At 42.0% G+C, this 18,381-nt stretch overlaps 1 protein-coding gene across 17 annotated transcripts in view; it reads right to left on the reverse strand.

Moving 5' to 3' along the window:
* Mast4 (microtubule associated serine/threonine kinase family member 4) overlaps positions 1 to 18,381 on the reverse strand; it is a 590,473-nt gene that overhangs the window by 41,154 nt on the left and 530,938 nt on the right. For all 17 annotated transcript variants that reach the window (XM_052743383.1, XM_052743380.1, XM_052743379.1 and 14 more), the window contains 5 exons: positions 15,853 to 15,954; positions 14,411 to 14,543; positions 11,018 to 11,085; positions 8,713 to 8,798; positions 800 to 1,008 (listed from right to left, as the gene is read on the reverse strand). In XM_052743383.1, coding sequence (XP_052599343.1) covers positions 800 to 1,008; positions 8,713 to 8,798; positions 11,018 to 11,085; positions 14,411 to 14,543; positions 15,853 to 15,954 — 598 coding nt within the window. The remainder of the gene's footprint in view (positions 1 to 799; positions 1,009 to 8,712; positions 8,799 to 11,017; positions 11,086 to 14,410; positions 14,544 to 15,852; positions 15,955 to 18,381) is intronic.

Below are 18,381 nucleotides of genomic sequence, written 5' to 3' on the forward strand. Positions count from 1 at the left end.
TTGGAGATTTACAGTGAGGGCATTCTCTCCAAATAAAGAAAAGAGCCTAAACCACACTCAGAGAAGAGGGTTCGTGCATCTGCCGACCTATTTATTTTACTAACTTTATGTCAACAGTGATGATGCTGGATGGAAAGTCTCAGAAATTTAATGGAGAAAGAAATAAGATTTCTTCGAACATTTAAAATGCACACCACAAACTGTTGAGGAGGAGGCTGGGCATGGTAGGTCAGACATGCTGATAACCCAAGCATTCTAGAGACTGAGACAGAAACATTATAAAGTTTGAGACCTGCTTGGCTATAAAGAAGACTGTCTGTTTAAAAAGAAAAAGGGGGTGGGCTGGGGTGAAGATTGAGAAGACTGGCTGGATTTTTAATTTCCTACCATAGGCTAAAAAGGATATATTTTAAATTCACTTTTTAAGAAGACTAATTACAATGAACCCGTTTTATGATATGTGATAAAAGGAAGTAGGAAAAAAAAATCTTATCACCTATATTCCAACTTTAATGACCAATTGAAGGGAGGTAGTTAGGATTAAAAGCTATTAAAAAAGAAAACAACCTTTTCCCAAACAACACTAATTTCCCCTTTGTTATAGTAGCAGGCATTTTATAAGCAATTATCAGAAGATAATGACTGGGAATTCGGGCACCTCATTGCTGGCTTTGGTTCCTAGGTGGCTATAGCTGTTCTGTGGCACAAATGCAGCTTCAGCTACAAGAATGTCTGGGTGTAGGCACTGTGCTCTGTGTGTGTGTGTGCGCGCGTGCACGTGCACGCGAGACCTATTTACCTTCCACATACTCCATGACCATGCATAGGTGACGCCTTGTTTCAAAGGAGCAATACATGCTGACCACAAAGGGGTTTTCCGCGAAAGTGAGGATGTCACGTTCCACGAAGGCCTGCTGGATCTGGTTCCGAAGGATGAGGTTCTGTTTATTGATTTTCTTCATGGCAAACCTCTGCCGGGATTCTTTATGCCGAACAAAGTAAACCGCCCTGGAATGGAGGACAGGAGACAGAAGGTAAGGATGCTCAGGGGGATACACACACCACGTAAGCCCCATGCTTTTGGGGTTCATAACAGCTCAAGCTAAGTTCCCACAGCTGTGCTGGTGACTTAGAAACATCCCATTCCAGGCCAAAGTCCTTTGGCTAGACTGACTTTCTAAAAAACCTTATTAGTAAAGATCATGCATAAAGCATCACATTTGCCTTTGGTGCCCCAAAAAGGGGGCAGAGAGTCCCCAGAGTGCTATTTCCCAAGAGCTAGCTGATGCTTTCCGTTCTCCCACAAACAAAACAAAATCCAATATATAAATCAGAACTGGGAAGAATTAATAAAACTGCATACGGATCACGAGCGACATCCTTCCTAGCATTAGACATATGTTAGGCACGTTTTCCAGACCGACTAAAGCAATAATTTTCTAAATGATACCCTTGGGATCTGAGAAGAGGACCACAGCTTCTTAGAGTCTCAAGTTTCCAATTGAGAGTAATTACTTCGCATGGAATCTCCAGATAAATGGAGAAGTGTGTATGAGGATGTATGAGATTGTTCAGCAACAAAGGGTACATTATTTCCTCACTGCGGCCTCCACACACACGCCCTCTATGAACTCCAGCAGCAAGTACATGTCCCAACATAACAGGTGAGGGACAGCCATGGAGCTGTATGTCTGGTCCCCCTGGCCAAGCTATGAAGCACCTTTATAGTATAAAATGACCAAACTAGGCCACACTCAGTCTCTGCTATGGCCTTGCCCAGATACTCTCTAGAAAAACAGTGAGGCCCCTAAGGCCTGGGACGACCTGGAGAAAGCAGTCCTTAGGGGCGGGAGTCCTAAAATCCCCAATAGAAAAATGAGCAGCAGGAAACAGGCCTGCGATGGCCCCTTCCTCACAAGTCATTGCACTTGTTTTCATAGAAAGACAGGTTTGAGCTTCCAAGCAGGCGGTGATCAAATAAGTGATCCCTTAAAGGGCCACTCAGCCTGTAACAGGTTGTATATGTTGTTCTAAGACCAAAGGCTGTAGTGGGTAGCTGTTCCAGCTTTGCCCTGGAAGTACTACCCCCCATTGAGGCTTCCGGTAACTGTCACGCCTACAAGGCAGGGCCGAAAGAGGAGCCGTTAAATCCTGAAATCCAGATGTGCCGGTTCTCTTGGTTCCTGGATCCTGGACGCTGGAGGTAGACCAAGCAGAGTTCTCCAGAAAACACCGCTGGACTGCACCTTTCCCAGACCCTGTAACCTATCCCTTTACTTGTAAGTTACCCCACAAAATAAACCTCCCTTTTAACTACATGGAGTGGCCTTAATACTTCAACCAATAAAAGGCATTGATCAAATAAGTAGTAATTTATCTAAAAAGCCACGGATCATGGTAAATATATATAAAATTGATAGGCCTTCTAAAATAAGGAGTTATGTGAACTGAGATGTGTTTCCCACTAGCCAGCTCAGTATCTCTGAACAATGAAAGACTGACTGAAAAGAAGACTGAGACAATTCGTTCCCTACTGAACTACTAGCTCAGGGCACTGACATAAGTCTCAGGACATTCAAATCTGATTTAATCCACATTGATGTTTTCACTAAAGTGTTCAACTAGGGATTGCCTTTTCTTTCCAACCTCTTTTTATATTTCCATCATGTCCCTGCCTTTTCTTTGTTCACAATGTCACACATTTGTACTTCTCTCTCTTTCTCTTCGGCTTTTGCTCCCTGTCTTCATTTATTTGGTTTTCTAGTTTTTCATTCACTATATAGTACAAAGGAAGGTCTCTTCATGACACCCCTCAAAATAACTCACTGAGTGGCCTGGCACTTTGCATCTCACTGTAAAACAACACATGAGAGTCAGCCAGTTGGACGTTTTGTACATGCTAAGATATTCTGTACACACTACGTCAGGGGTCTTCTATGGGAGGCCTCGATGCTGGGCTCCTTCCTTTAGGCTGCATTAATTCCTTCACCTGTTCTGTTGATTAGAGTTGATATCAAAATCAATTCAAGCACATGGGAAGAAGCTCCAAGATCAGACCTTCACAGTCATCCTTGGTTACGAAGCAAATTGAAGGCCAATCTGGGCTACATAAGACTCTGTTTCAAAGGATTAACTAATGCAGATAAATAGTTAAACCAATTGTTACGATTTGAATGGTCAATGTTCCCCCCAGATTCAAGTGTTTGGACACCTGGCCCCCAGAAGGTGGCGGTGTGCGGGGAGGTTATGGAGCCTTTGGAAAGACCCAGCTAGCAGGGAGAAAAGAGGGTGGCTGAGGGGTGGTGTCTGCTTGCTGATTTCAGCAAGCTGTAACATGTGTGCTGCAAACTGCCACCAATATGGAAGGAGTTCCAGTTCCCCATACCTCCCCTGCCATGATGGACTGAGCCTCTCAGGAACAGGAACAAATCCTTCCTCCCTTAGGTGGTGCCTTCTGTCTTTGATGGCGTGTTGCTTGAGTTTTTCTGCCTGGCCCACAGTCAGGGCCAATCTCTCTCACCCGCCAGTCCCAAGCCGCTCAAACCCGATCAAGTAAACACAGACACTTATATTGGTTACAAACTGTATGGCCGTGGCAGGCTTCTTGTTAACTGTTCTTACAGCTTAAATTAATCCATTTCTATTAATCTATACCTTGCCACGTGGCTTGTGGCTTACCGGTACTTTACATCTTCCTTATCCTGATGGCGGCTGGCAGTGTCTCCCTCAGCCTTCCACTTCCCAGCTCTATTCTCCTCCTTGTCCCACCTATACTTCCTGCCTAGCCAATGGCCAATCAGTGATTTATTTATTGACCAATCAGCAACACATTTGACATATAGACCATCCCACATCAATGGCGATAAAGAGAAAAGTAACTAGTAACTAAGTAACTAAGATGTAATGTACCAAAAGTAACCAGTAACTAAGTAACTAAGATGAAATGTAACCTGACAAAGAGAAGCAATGAGAAGTTCTGTTGCTAATAAGTGTTTTGGAAGGTTTCAGTGGATGCAGGTGACTCAATAAAATTTAGTGGGAGTGAACCTTTCAAAGGCCGACAAGACACTCAGAGGCCAACATTCAGACTGCTCCAAATTTTAGCTTCACCTTTGAACTTGGGAAGCAGAAACCATGCGTTGTAAGTATGGCTCGTATCAACTGTCTTCAAAGGCCTCAAACCTAAAGACAATATACATATGTAGGTTAAACTTAAATGTTTACCATACACGTCTTTCGAAAGATTTTCTATTATTAAATTTATTAACCAGCTAGTAGATAGTTCTATATCTGGTGATAAGCTTTTACTGTATTTTCCTTTTTAAAATGACTGGTTGGGTACAATAAAAAGTCTGCAGATCTTGGAAGCTGTGTCTAATCATGACAGTGACGACAGGATATGGAGACAGTCACAAAGGAGTACAGGTAATAACTTGGCCAACTCCCAAATATGATGCACATTGGTAAACAATTGTTATTAAAATGGATTTCTGAAATGAGGGATCTATTTTTAAATAAAATCAAGAACTCAAAATATTAACATGAAAATGATACCTTTTTAAAATTGCTTGCCTCGTCTTAAAAGCCAACTGAATTGTAACTCACCTCCTAGCTTTTCCTTCAATATTTCACAGTGAGTTCAGTGCTGAGGCCCCTCAGACCTGTATTCTGAATTTCACACTGAAACTATCACACTTTGCTTTTCAACCCAGTGCTGATCAAGCTGCTGAAGGACTAGATTTCTTCATTAGTATTTGCTGCTGCTGAAAGCTTTGTGGGTGAGGGCTTGTTGGTCATTTCTGCAATGTTAGGCACTGAACACGGGGCCTTGAACATTTTAGGCAAGAGATCTACCACCGGGTGACATCGTCAGTCTCCAGTTTATGTTCTTACATTTCTATTTTGCTTTTGGCGTATTACTCTTCATGCTAAAACATATTTGTTAGTAACTGTTATCTGTCACATACATCTTTCGTCTTTTGCTCTATGACAATGTTCTAGATGTACTTACTTCAGCAGAGAGCAAGGCACTGAGAAGTGACCAGCTGATGGACAATGAACACCGTTGAATACACTATGAATGTCCTAATGACCCAGCACTGCACTCTCTGCTAAGGCTTCCTATGTCTTTGTTTTCTGGCCCCCAGCATTGCTTTGCTGGAGAAGGCTATTCTGTCTCTTCCTGCACAGGGAAGCCCAAGAATGGGACATGACATGGTGGAAAGGCAGCTGGAGACTCTTGCCCTCCAGGAGCCGGTGTCTCTTTGCCTACGCAAGACAAGTAAAGGAAGGCATGTGGAAGGGCTTCCGAAGCCCAGTGAACCCCTGCCCCATTAGAAGCGTGGTTCCAGTGCATATGCAGTTATGCGACTCTGAAAGCCCAGTGCACGGATGTGAGCCAGCAGATCCATAAGTGGGAGCGGGCGAGTGTCAATGGACTACAGAAAGGAAAGGTGATCACAGCGTGTGTGAATGGGTGTGTGTCCGCTTGCCCTCACGGGTCTTACTAGGAAATGTCTCTGAGCCCTTGAGGGGTGAGGGAATAGTGTGTATCAAGGTCAAAGAGAAAAGTAAAATAGGGGGAGAAATGTTGCAACTTTCAAGCATTTTAACTTAGTCAACATTATTCTTTTGTTTGTTTGTTTGTTTTTCGAGAGTGTTTCTCTGTGTAGTTTTGGTGCCTGTCCTGGATCTTGCTCTGTAGACCAGGCTGGCCTGGAACTCATGGAGATCTGCCTGGCTCTGTCTCCCGAGTGCTGGGATCAAAGGTGTGTGCCACCACCACCTGGCCAAAGTTATTCTTTTAGCTGTGTGTAGTGGTACATACCTGTAATAAGAAGATCAGGAGGGGTTCAAAGCAAATTTGGTCTACATAGCAAATTTGAGGCCAGCCTGGACTACGGGAGACCCCATGTTGACCCACATAATCCAAAGAGGAAAAAAAAATCTCTTTAAAAACATTTGAGGTTATGGCTTTAAAATCCAACCAATATTCAATAGAAGAAGTTACATCTTTAATTGTCTACTGGGATAACAGAAAGTTTTAATCAAAGGATGCTTGGAAGGAGAGGAGAACTCTGCCTGGAACCAGAGGCCCTGTGTATCTGAGGTCCTCTTTCACAGACATGTGGAAACGGTATCAACTACCACACCAGGCTCGTAAGCAGAGAACACAAAGAGGCCAGGACAATGGTGGCTTTATTAGCCTCAGTCTAAGAGTACCATGAAAAGTCTCACTTCCAGCCAGAGACCAAACTGGCATTATCACATGTATGGTCAGCAAGCATAACAGGACACAGTGCTGTGTCTTACCACGCTTTTCTAGTGAGAGGGTTAGCTCCTAGCACCAGCAGCCATTTGCGGAGACACAGAGTCTGTGTTTCTCTGAGCCACTGATGTAAGTAGTGATACCCTGTTACACCGATACTCAAGACAGTGGGAAGAGCCCAGATCCTCTACCCATCTAAGGGTCTATTTGTTCAGCTAGCCTGAAGACAGCATCATGGCTGGTTGAACTGACAGGGGTAGCTCCATTCCAATTTTAAATTAAAAATAATTCAGATAGAAAGGAAATCTGTCAGAAATGTAATGAGATATTACATCTGAGAAGAGAAAAGGGGGAAATGGTTCTGGCTGATCGGCAGAGGCTCCGACGGGCAGCTTGTGAGCCCATTAATGACTTGGCCTGCATCCTGGGTGTTTACTAATTCACAGCTTGTTTAACTTCTTGTATATTCCCGACCATTCCCCAAAGTGTGATATACCTCATCTACTAGACACTGGTTTAATTGCACTACAAATGAGTTTACTCAACCAATTAGAACTCCAAATACTGCTAAGATACATGCCCAAGATTTACAAAAGTGTTGATTCCTAGAACATCTTACTCCAGAATTCATTCCACTGCTGAAAAAGAGCTGAACAGTGCTCCAATCCTGTGCCTGTGAGATCAACCTGCTGGCTTCTTCCTATTAAGAATGCCTGGGGTCATGGCAAGAAGAAGAATAAAAACCCACAAAACAAGTGGTAATAAACAAAAGGCATGAATAACTGCATGCTAGAGAACTTTCAATGAGGAAAGCAAATATTGCTAAAAGATAACATGTAAAAGCATTTATGGGCCGCATCAGGAAACATGCTATTTGACAAAATCCTGAAAGCCAGTGAGGCATAGAGAGGGCTCACAAATATTTAAGTTCTTTGCTAAGTTAATGGAGTGGAAAATATTAGAAGTGAAAAACCAGTAAGGAGAAACATCCCTTGTGGCACATCAAAAATCACCGTCTCATCTGCTCCTATGTGGATAAATGGCAATAAATGTCTCGGGGATTATTTATTACTCTCTGTATACAGATGGAATTGGGATTAATAATTAAGACAGAATTCTTGGGCAATCTAAAATGGATTAGGTCATAGTTTGCATGTTAATTGTCCTTCCACACTACTTATTGGTAACCCAGAATCTGCAATTTACAATTTACAATTGTGACTATTTACTCTACACCCCGGGAAGGAAACTATGTCTACGGCAGTTGTTCTTAACCTCCCTAAGTCCGCCATCCTTTAATACAGTTCTTCATGTTGTGGTGACCCCAACCATAAAAGTATTTCGTTGCTACTTTATAACTGCAGTTTTGCTACTGTTACGAATCATAATGTAAATATCTGATAGGCAGGACATCTGATCTTCAACTCCTGCGAAAGGGTCATTCAATCCCCAATGGGTCACCACTCATGGGTTGAGAACTCCTGGTCTATAGAAATGGATCAAGGAATTCAACAAGAGGATCTCAATGGTTCCCAGGCAGCACAAAGAAACAAGAAATGTTTAAAGAAATGAAAACACTAACTCTGATGTCACCATTACATAGATATTGAAATACTACTGTGTAACAGGGTACTGAAGTGTACTGTGTGTGTGTGTGTGCAGTGCATGTCAACAGATAAAACACCAAAAAATTAAATTAAATTAAACTTGAAAAACCTGTAGTGACACAGGACTCTAATCCTGGCACTCAGAAGGTAGAAGCAGAAGGATCAGGAATTCAAGGTCATTCTCGGCTACACAGTAAGTTCAAGGTCAACCTGGGCTACATGAGACCTTGTCTCAAAATTTTTGAGAAAAGAAAACCCATTTTATCCATTACAAAAAGAGATACTAGGAAATGGAAAAAACAGAAAAGTGACGGAATTTAGTGCCCACTAGAGACTGAAAACGTGTTCTTTGAAGACATTTGTATGAATCTAGAACATAACTCTCTTCCTTCAGGAATAAAATGGATCAAGGAAGGAATGCTAGTAAGATTAGTTAGATTATAGTGTTTCATTCAATTTAATAAACATGCTAGTGTATGAAGTCACATGTGTGTGGTGTGTTTCACACAATATATAATATATATGATCTCAACCAAGAGCCAAATGCCTTTCAACCCCAAGCACAGATTTAGTCACAGAAACAGGAACATAGAACATTTTTCTTCTACTTCATAAAATCTTCCTGATCTTCTAAAATAAGCTCAGGGTCACCAACTGTGTCTTTGATTGGGTCTTCAGAAGTAATTCTGGCTTCATGTTATACCCAAGGGGGAAGACGCAGCCTTCTAAAATGCCAGTCCCTGAACAGCATCTACTTGGCATAAGGTAAGAATGAAAACCAAATGCCATACTCAGGTGTGTTACAATATGCTGGAAAGCACTGCTTTGATAACTCACCCATAGGCTCCATTGCTGATCAATTTAATTGTTTCAAAATCACTCTCTCGGGGTTTCCTTCGAAGTCTCAGGGAAGTATTTGAGCTCTGGGGAACAGAATGTGAATGGTTAAAACACAGTTCCAATTTGGAGACAATGACCATAATGCGCTGTTTAACCTGCAGAGGCGTGGTGTGAGGATCCGGGACCAGCTCCAAGGATCTTGTAGCCCCAGTAGCCCTGAGATGCTCCTCCTAGCCGGTTCCTATCAGCTGCATTTGAGCAAGCCCGTGTTGCCAGGAGAATAAGTGGTCCGACATTTTAATACTTCAGTCTAAAATGCCAACCCTTCCCTCTGATTTCAGTCAAGAAAGAATTAGGCCAGCACAACTGTCACTGGTGTTGGGGGAGAATATGGACTCTCCACTCCTGACCAGGGCATACCTTTTTCATTTTGAGGCAACCGTACAGATGTAGGTGACAAATTTCTTAGAAGTAGGATGCCACTATACCAGAAATCTTACTATGTCCTACATATCACGATTCTAAATGATAGCTCTCTAAGAAGTTTAGCTTAATGAACAGGAATAACCTTATTGCTGTGAGTAACAGTCTCTTGTGCTCATTCACCTCAGCAGCTGCTTTGCTCCCTCCACAGAGTCCAGAATTCCCTCTCCATCATGTAGGAAGACCCCATGATGCTGAGGTATGCACAGGTCTCTCCTGTCAGGACAGCCATCTCTATGCCCACTGTTTGGCTCATCTTTGGAAGGCTTGCAAACCAGCGCCTTGCCTTCTCCTCTACTTTGGTTCTTCCCTCATCCTACCATCTCTATTGGGGAAACACAACCAGTCCCTGGCCTTAGAGCTACTTGACCTTCTCAGTTCACACAGCCACCTATCTCTTCCACTTCCCCTTGGCCTCTGGCTGCAGGACCTGAATCTTATCATTACTTCATTACTTCCATGGCTTCATCTCAGGGACCACTTGATTGCTCTGCACAGGTCCTTGTCTCATGAACTCTTCCTTCACATCCCTGATGATGAACTCACTCCGACTTCTCCTGGAAACTCTCCCTTCAAGAGCCTGAGTATTGCAGATTACCATCACTAGTTTACTGGTTCGTGGATATTTCAAAGGAACTGCAGTTTCAACACATCTCAACGACAACAGTTGTGATAATGAAATTAGCACAGTGACTGTCGCTTAGCACTTAGCTAGGGGACACTTCCCTAACCACTGTACATGAAACATTTTTTTTTTTTTTTTTTTTTTTTTTTTGGTTTTTCGAGACAGGGTTTCTCTGTGTAGCTTTGCGCCTTTCCTGGAACTCACTTGGTAGTCCAGGCTGGCCCCGAACTCACAGAGATCCGCCTGGCTCTGCCTCCCGAGTGCTGGGATTAAAGGCGTGCGCCACCACCGCCCGGCCACATGAAACATTTTATTTAGCTTTTATCCAGATGGAGAAACTGAGGCTCAGAGAACCCCTTCCCTGACTAGTATGCACACTGTGTAAGAGGTAGAGTTAGTTTTCAAAGCTAGGCAATCTGGATCTAGAGTCTAGGTTCTCAAACCCCAGACTACAGAACAGGCTCCTGCTTTCCTAACCACTTGGCTTCATCCTGGCTTCTCTAATGGTACTCACTTCTTAGGAGAATGTCCCCAGTCAGCAGGACCTCTCACCAGTACCACTGAAGCTGCCTCTTAACGGACATCCCTGTGGCCACCCAGCCTGCTCCCTGTATCCTATCTGCTGTCAAGCCATGACTCTGATGAAGCCATCTCCCTGTTTACTCCCTCCTCTCTCACAGCAGTCTCCTCCATTGTTCGGTGGCTTTCCACTACCCTTAAAAAGAAGGCAACCTGATAAATGTGAGCAGAATCCTACTGACTAGTTTCCTTCAAGCTCTCCGGCTCTGGAGGCTTCTATGCTTTTAGCCCTCAGACACACCTTGCATCTGGAGTGTTCCTCTGTCCCTTTATGTCCTGCTCATTTTCCCATTTTAGTTCAATGGCCACACCCTTAGAAAGTCTTCTGGGACTGACCAACTCAGAAAAATCTATTTTTGAAATGATCTACCAGCTCATGGTCATCTTTTCTTCATAGATGTTCTTCATGCTCACAGTTGCTATTTTGGTGTGTATGATATCGTTTTGTACATTTCTGCTTCTCTTAGGAATGAGGCGCTAAAATTGTATGCCTCGTGCCTTGCCCACAGAAAGACAATAAACATTTATGGAATAAAGTAATTAACACAGTCAAAAATCTCCAGCTGCTAAGAAACAGAAGAACTGGCATCGTATTTTATCAGGCAAAATACTCACACTCAGTGACTCATCCGTCTCTGGCGTTTCTGCTGTCCCGCTATCATAATTCCCCAACTGAGCCATTTCTGAGTTTTAAAAAAAAAAAAAAAAAGGTAAAAGAAAAAAATACTGAAATTCTATAAGAATACAAAGCCAAAACAGAAGAGAAATAAGTTCTCATTATTTAAAAAGAGAGAAAGAAGATTACAGTTTATACACCAATATGCACATATTATAGCCCCCAAGTCAAGAACGGCAGCTGACATTTTGAACATGTTCTCTTGACACTTTCTCTGGATCTCCAATTTCATGAATAGCCAGACCTGGGGACATGGGAAGCTGGGCCTCTGTGTCAGTGAGCAGCAGGCACTGGTTCATGCATGTAGTCTAGCTTGCAAAGCCCTGGGTGAGCTAGCAGCTTTGTCTATAACACAAGAGAGGCAAGCCTTCCCGGGGCTTGACATACAGCAGAGATACATTGGCTGCAGTTTGGAAGTGATTCTTGGTTGCAGGGACATAAAGAATGTGCAGTTCTCCAGAGGCAGTTATGGTGGCGGGGACCAGAGGATGGGGACAAAAATACTTGGGCCGTCACTTCCTCGCTGAGAGACTTCGTATCTCCAGGTTCTTCTGAGAGACGTGACTGATACTATGTCATAGCGCTTTTGTGAGTACTACGTGTGCCAAAATGCGTGTACAGCTCTTAGCATATTCACTGATAAGAATTAAGTGCACATTCAGTGTTGGTTGTTATTTATTAATTACATTGTTCAGAGCTGTCAACTGTGGGCTGGATGCCACAAGCCTGACACCAGCTTAAGTCCTTCCCTGGTGGTCTAGTTAAAAGTGACAAAGGCATCTCATGTCTAACTGAGGCTCAGCCCATGGCCTGGAGAACATCCTTGAGTTTATATAAGCAAATGAGAAAGCCTAATTCATTTAATGCTCATCTTTATACTGTCTTTATGACACATTTTTATTAATAGGGAATTTTAAAGAATTTTCTCCAAAAGCATTTTTAATTTTTCAAAATTGGATGTGTTACCAAAAGGTTATCGTCCTTAGCCGTTTTGTAAGCATTTAAAATTGCTCCCTGGGTCTTTATTTCATGTTTGTGTTCTCACAAGCACAACTGTCTTTTGGGAGCGGTGATTATTGACAAGAGAGAGGAAGCAAAACCACACGGGAGTGCCGTCTTTAGGTAAAAATGTACAAACTCCAGATTCTGAAATGGCTGGACAATGGCACTAACTTCCCCACTTGAGATACAAGGGGACATTGCTGAGAAAAACTGTGCTGAGAACAAATGCTTTCGTAGTGTCATAGAAATGACTCGGACCTCAGTGTGACCAGCACCTTAGATCCAGAGACTTGGACAAATGGAGGGGTGCATGGTTGGAGGGGCTTTCAAGGAATGAGACAAGATCTGATACTGTGTAGCAAAAGCAGCTGTAGGGAGTTCTATTTGATACTCGGGACTGTGCTGTCCCGTCACACAGACTGCACCTATGAATGGGGACTCCTCGCCGGCTATTACTTATTTAATTTTATGGAGACACAAAGTGGCTTCTGTATTTGCACAGAGAAGGTCACAGCCCAGCCTAGATCCCACTCCTGCATACCAAAGGACGGTCTTCAGTTTGTCTGTTTTAAGGTTATCAAGAAAGGGAGGCAGAAGTATCTCCGGGTTTGTCATCAAATTACCTGGAGACGTCACATTTTAAGTATTAAAATATATATATTGAAAAGCCATTCTCAGAATGAATCAAGAAAATTATCAGGAGTAAAGAAAAATTCCTAGTGATAATTTTACACAACTCAAATGTGTCAATGATCACTACTATTTTTAAAAAAATAAATCTATTCACATACATAAGAGGACATCGCATTATTCATGTGCCAAAGTTCTGCCTACAGTGACATTGACTGCCAGAGAAGAGCCGTACAGGGCTCACTGGTTGACAAGTCATGGGCTGGTGCACCTTAACTATATCGGCGTGAAGAGTCACTCTAACATGCTTTGACAGCCTCCCCTCTCCAATTATTTTCATAAAAAACAAATTAAAAGATGGTTCTATTTTAAATAGAATTTCAGCTAAATAACTATTATCTGGGAAATCCATATTATTTCTAAGCAGTGGGTAGTAATGGGCTGGAGCCAAGAGTCAGCTTTTGAGGCGGGAAGCTAAGCCATCATTTTGTAATGCCTGAAGAGATTTTTTAAAACTCATCTAAATACCATTAAACATCTGCCCTTTTTATTTCATTGATTTAAACCATTTCTGAAGACTCATGATTCAAAAAGGTAAAGATGGTAATTTAAAAGCCATGGGAGAAAAATCTCTCCCCAGGGAACTTTTCAGAAAGGCAGCCACCAGTCTCTGTAAGTGATGAATCTGTTGTGGTATTGTTTTCAGTACAGTGTGAATTTATCTGCCATTATCTCCCAGGAATGCATGCATCATTTCACTAGAGGCAAAGATACAATGTCCACAAGAGCGGACAGAGCAGGGAGAAAAGGAAAGAGCAGGGCAGGAAGCAGAAGAAAAAAAAAAAAAACCTCTGCACCAACATTTACCCCTACCACAAACAACTGAGTAGGTTAAACACTGTCTGCAAATTCAATTTAATGAATCAGGAAGACGCTTTGGAATGAGGGTGTCAATGATTGTTTGTGAGTCTTTTGGGCTGGTATGCAGACTAAGTGTTGTATGTATCAAAAATCAAGTGTTATATATAACAATAATATATCAGCGAGCCAGAAAAGGATGGGAGGGATACCAATATTAGATATTTTGAAAAATTACTACAGGATGTTTCTTATTTCCTATATTTAATAGAATTATATCTTTCTTCATGTGAACCAGCCACGCATCCTCTAACGAGCTTTAAAAGAAGCACCCCTTTTGACCCCTGGCTTTCTTGTATGTATTACTATTTTTAATGCTTACTTGAAACAAGTAAGCTAAAAATGTACCCACCATGGCTGCTCTCAATTTAAAGTCACCCACTGTAGCTGCATTACTCCTAAATTAAATTTAAATGTCAATTTTAAATGAGCGATGATTTTTAGCAACACTTTGAAAATTAAAAGTGCTCTCCAGAGGGACCCCACTGAGCTTTGCAAAAGAAGGACTCAGGAAAGATGGAATCCAAGTGCTTCAGCAGACATCACGCACTCTTGTGACTTCAGGCCTCTAGTCCAGCAAGGCCAGCCCCGTTCTCTAGCTGCCGCGCTTTGGGCACGTTCATTTCCTCCTTCGTACTCAACTACTTTCTTTCAAATGCTAACTGGTCTCCCCAAAAGGGGCTTTTTCATAGAGATCTCCAACACAGGAAAAGTAAAGGCTCATTATGAAGTTCTAGATGCCATGATCAGAGAGAAGGTAGGGCAACCCGACCAGCACTTACCTTCCAAAGGGTCCTTATTGAGCCCCAGCTGACTGATGATGTATCTGGGAATGTCAGTTTTGATTCCCTGGCCCTCTTTGGCATGGCCTTCTGCGGCTTCCAGTAGGTAGTAAAATTCTTCAGGATCAAATTCCTGGCAGATGACAAGCACAGAATAACATTTCAAAAAGGTTGGAGGTTTTATTACATACATCTTATTCACAAACAAAGCTGACATGGCTGAATGTTATATACGAAGAAAGGAGGCAAAGGCCTTCACACAGTGCAACATTCTCACTGCGTATCTGCAGCCTAGTCCGAGTCCAAGACGACGCATATTTACAACTGGTAACCTAGAGGAAATGAGTACTTCCAGTTTCTTTGTGATGTAACTTCGAAGGTAATGTGTCCTACCGGAGATCAGGAGCCCACTGACAGACAAAGGGTTTACTGATGCTCTTTTTTGAGCTGAGCTCTCAGTGTGTTGCCTAGGCTAGCCTCAGATTCCTCAACTTCAGAGGTCCAACCTTCCACCTCTGTCTCCTGAGTAACTGAGACTATTGAGGTGTGTGCCACCATGCCCAGGTTGGTGTACTTTCTCGCCAAAGTCTCCCCTGCTGTGTCTCATCAGCCACTCAGATGTATTTATGGGGCTGTGAATATTTCCATTTCATAAAACATTATGAATGCTAATTAAAGTGAGGACGAAACCAAAGCACCTGCAACTATACATGTATCGTGAGTTGATGCCAAAAGCTGTACACATGGAGGGACATTAGTAGTCAGCAGAAGTTAAAAGTGAATTTTCATACTCTATTAATAGGCCCTGAAAGAATTCTTACGCTCAAAGCACCAACTTTATTTACAATTTTGACTGAAATCTCAAAGTATCAGAAAACCAAAAAAAAAAAAAAAAAGAAAAAGAAAAAGAAAATGATCATTGACCAAAAAGATACAAACACTAACGCAGCTCTCCCTCCAGATCTGGATGATGCCTTGCTATATAGTCTTTCCAATGGGTTGTCAACTAGCACAGATTTCTAACATAGCACATTTTAAAAACAATAACTGCAGCTACAGGTCACCATATCCCCAACTGCCCTCTGTCTGCAACTTAGCAACTCCAGAAACATGAGGCATAGTAAGCATTTTAAATGAGCTGTGGCATAAGGTTATCATGCTGGAATAAGGTCAAGCACATTATTGCATGATCATCCTTCAGGTTTGACCAGAATACGATATGACTACTGTTTAACAGTGGCACCAGCGCCAGACTTCCTTCTCAAAATCAGAGAAGACAGGCCACATATGGACGCCATCATAAGCATTCACATGGTGGAGTCCCTCCTGACTCTTTCCATTTAGCACCCGTGGTTGAAGTGAAATGAAACTGGAGCCTTCTGCTGGTCACTACTTTCCACAGTTAACCATAAATAATATAGTCGCATCTACAGGCAACTTACCAGGCACTCCAAGAGCCGAGCAGGGCGGGCAATAACAATTAAGATCTTTCGGACTAGCTGTTTAATAAATGCCAGTTCTCCACTCTCGGAGCGATCATGAGCCTATGAAAAAGCAATGAACAGAAAGATGATACAGAGGCTCCACTGAATGGAAAAGAAAATCAGCAAAGCATGCTAATGAGGTCATTTTTTTTTTTTTTAAATCAGAAATTAAGTGACTTAGAAAACACTCTTAACAGGCATTATCTTTAACATAAATGGACGCTATCAGACATCTACAAAATAGCTCTATTAGCTAAAGTTTAATGGCAAAACTCTGATTTATTATGTCTTAGAAATCTAATGTAAGGATAAGGACTGTTAACACGAGCCATGAATGAAGGAGGCATTAACCTTATGATCCACTAAGAACAGGATGCCAGCTGCAGCAGCTGGACAAGAACTTGGACCCGGCCAATGAAACATTGTAGATGTACACGTCTAGGGTAGAGATGGACGGCTTTTGTTATCGTGGGTATCTCACGTGGGCGTCTAACACACTCATGACGTGTGGTTCGTGCACATGGTATGATTAGCCTGAGAGTTAGTTATTTCATCATGTGGGACGTGTGCGGTGCCACTGCATGTGTTAACCAGATATTGTTCATATTCTGATATACATGCAGATTCAGTGACACTCACAGAATAAATAGCACCCAGGCACTTAGCTCAGCAACACTGATTGGCTTAAGAGTGTGTTAAATTTTATTTTACATGTTGCCTAACCACAGTAAATATTCCAACAGCAAGGCTCAACTTGTTATTAGTCACTGACATTTTTAATATTTACTTGAAGAAATCTGACAATACAATATTAAGACTGGAATAGGATAAAAATTTGAATGGAAACTATTCATGTTCATTTTTTTAAGGCTTTCATAATTTTTAAGGTTTTATGATACACTTTTCTAAGGAGTTAGGGAAAAAAAAAACAATGCATTGCTGGTGCCATAGGTTATAATTTCAGAAACATTAAGAAAAAATTTTTTTATTATTCTTAGGGGTGTTCATCAATGGCAAGTCCCACCTTCAGAAGAGCTTGTAGACAAAATTATGAAAAATGATTATAACATGTCCACTGTATTTAAGCTAATGTCCCAACACACAGCTTGCTTGAAAAGAAAAATGAGGAAATAATTGTTGAATATGTTCTACATCTTTAGAAAAAAAATAGCCCACCCCTCACACATAAGCTAACTTTAAATTTTCTTTCTAGCCAGGCGGTGGTGGCTAACGCCTTTAATCCCAGCATTCGGGAGGCAGAGCCAGGCGGATCTCTATGAGTTCAAGGCCAGCCTGGGCTACCAAGTGAGTTTCAGGAGAGATGCAAAAGCTACACAGAGAAACCCTGTCTCGAAAAACCAAAAAAAAAAAAAAAAATTCTTTCTAACATTTGTTTTGCAAGAAAAAGAAATTTTGGAAAATGCCATTAATGCTAAAAAATATGACTTATATTCTTTTTGTAGTTCATCATTAGCTAAACATAAATCTCCAAAGAGAAATTGAAAAAACAAAAAGGCTAACTTCTTTGTGACACTTTGAGCTGGATGTTGCTATCATAATTGTTTTTATGAATTCACAAATATAATGAAAATCTAAAATATGGAGGTACATTTTGTTGTCTCTCCCCACAAAGGGGAAATGGTCAACTCAAATGGCAAAAATTTCATTTCAAAGACCATATACATGATGACACGTCCCAACGTCTATCAATTATCAGCTATGTCTTCCTCCAAGACATATGAGTTCTATTAGCTCAAATGACATTTTATTTACAAACTGGTGCAGGAAGACAGGCTTCGCTAAAGCAACACAGTGTAGTGGCACAGCGTGAGAAGGAAGTGGCTTCCTGCTCTCTTGCGGCACGTTCCAAAGACACCAGTGGAGTCCCTGAGTCTGTATTGTAAGTGTTGGCCACCATTGAAAAAGACTGTGACCCAGATTTGAGAGTTAGGGTTTCCTTTGTGTTTTGTCTTCTTTGGCTAAATACACCTCAGTGAAAGAGAGACTGCAGACATAAAAGCATTCATCTGAAATTGACCTCGACCCCGGGACTTTAAAAGGCATCTGTTAAATCAAGCTGTTCAAACCATAGGAGGATCTGTGCCTGGGGTTACTCAAAAGATTGACAATGGAAATGTGGTGAGGAGACAGGCTTGCTGGGCCCAGAGCATCACATCACATCTGGGAATGCACAATGGCTTGCCAAGAGAAACCGCAGCGTGTTCCCACGGCTCTGCTCTCCCTAGAATGGGCATGCTCCTCTCAGACAGGTTTGCTCCAGGCTCTGGGCAGATACTGGCAGTGTGCCTCTAAAGGGAGACTGGATCGTTACAAATGACTGAAAGAAAGTGGGTCTGTGAGGAAGCATAAGAAAACATTCTTTCTCCTTCCCAACAATGACCTTTAGGCCACTGGTATACGTGCTTCTCCGGCTCAGAGAGAAATTTCTCTAAAAATCAACCTTTCTCATCTGTCATTCCACCCACT

This window comes from Peromyscus californicus, unplaced genomic scaffold (assembly GCF_007827085.1).
Source record: "Peromyscus californicus insignis strain IS unplaced genomic scaffold, ASM782708v3 Scaffold_18__1_contigs__length_77618521, whole genome shotgun sequence".
Taxonomy (NCBI): Eukaryota; Metazoa; Chordata; class Mammalia; order Rodentia; family Cricetidae; genus Peromyscus; species Peromyscus californicus.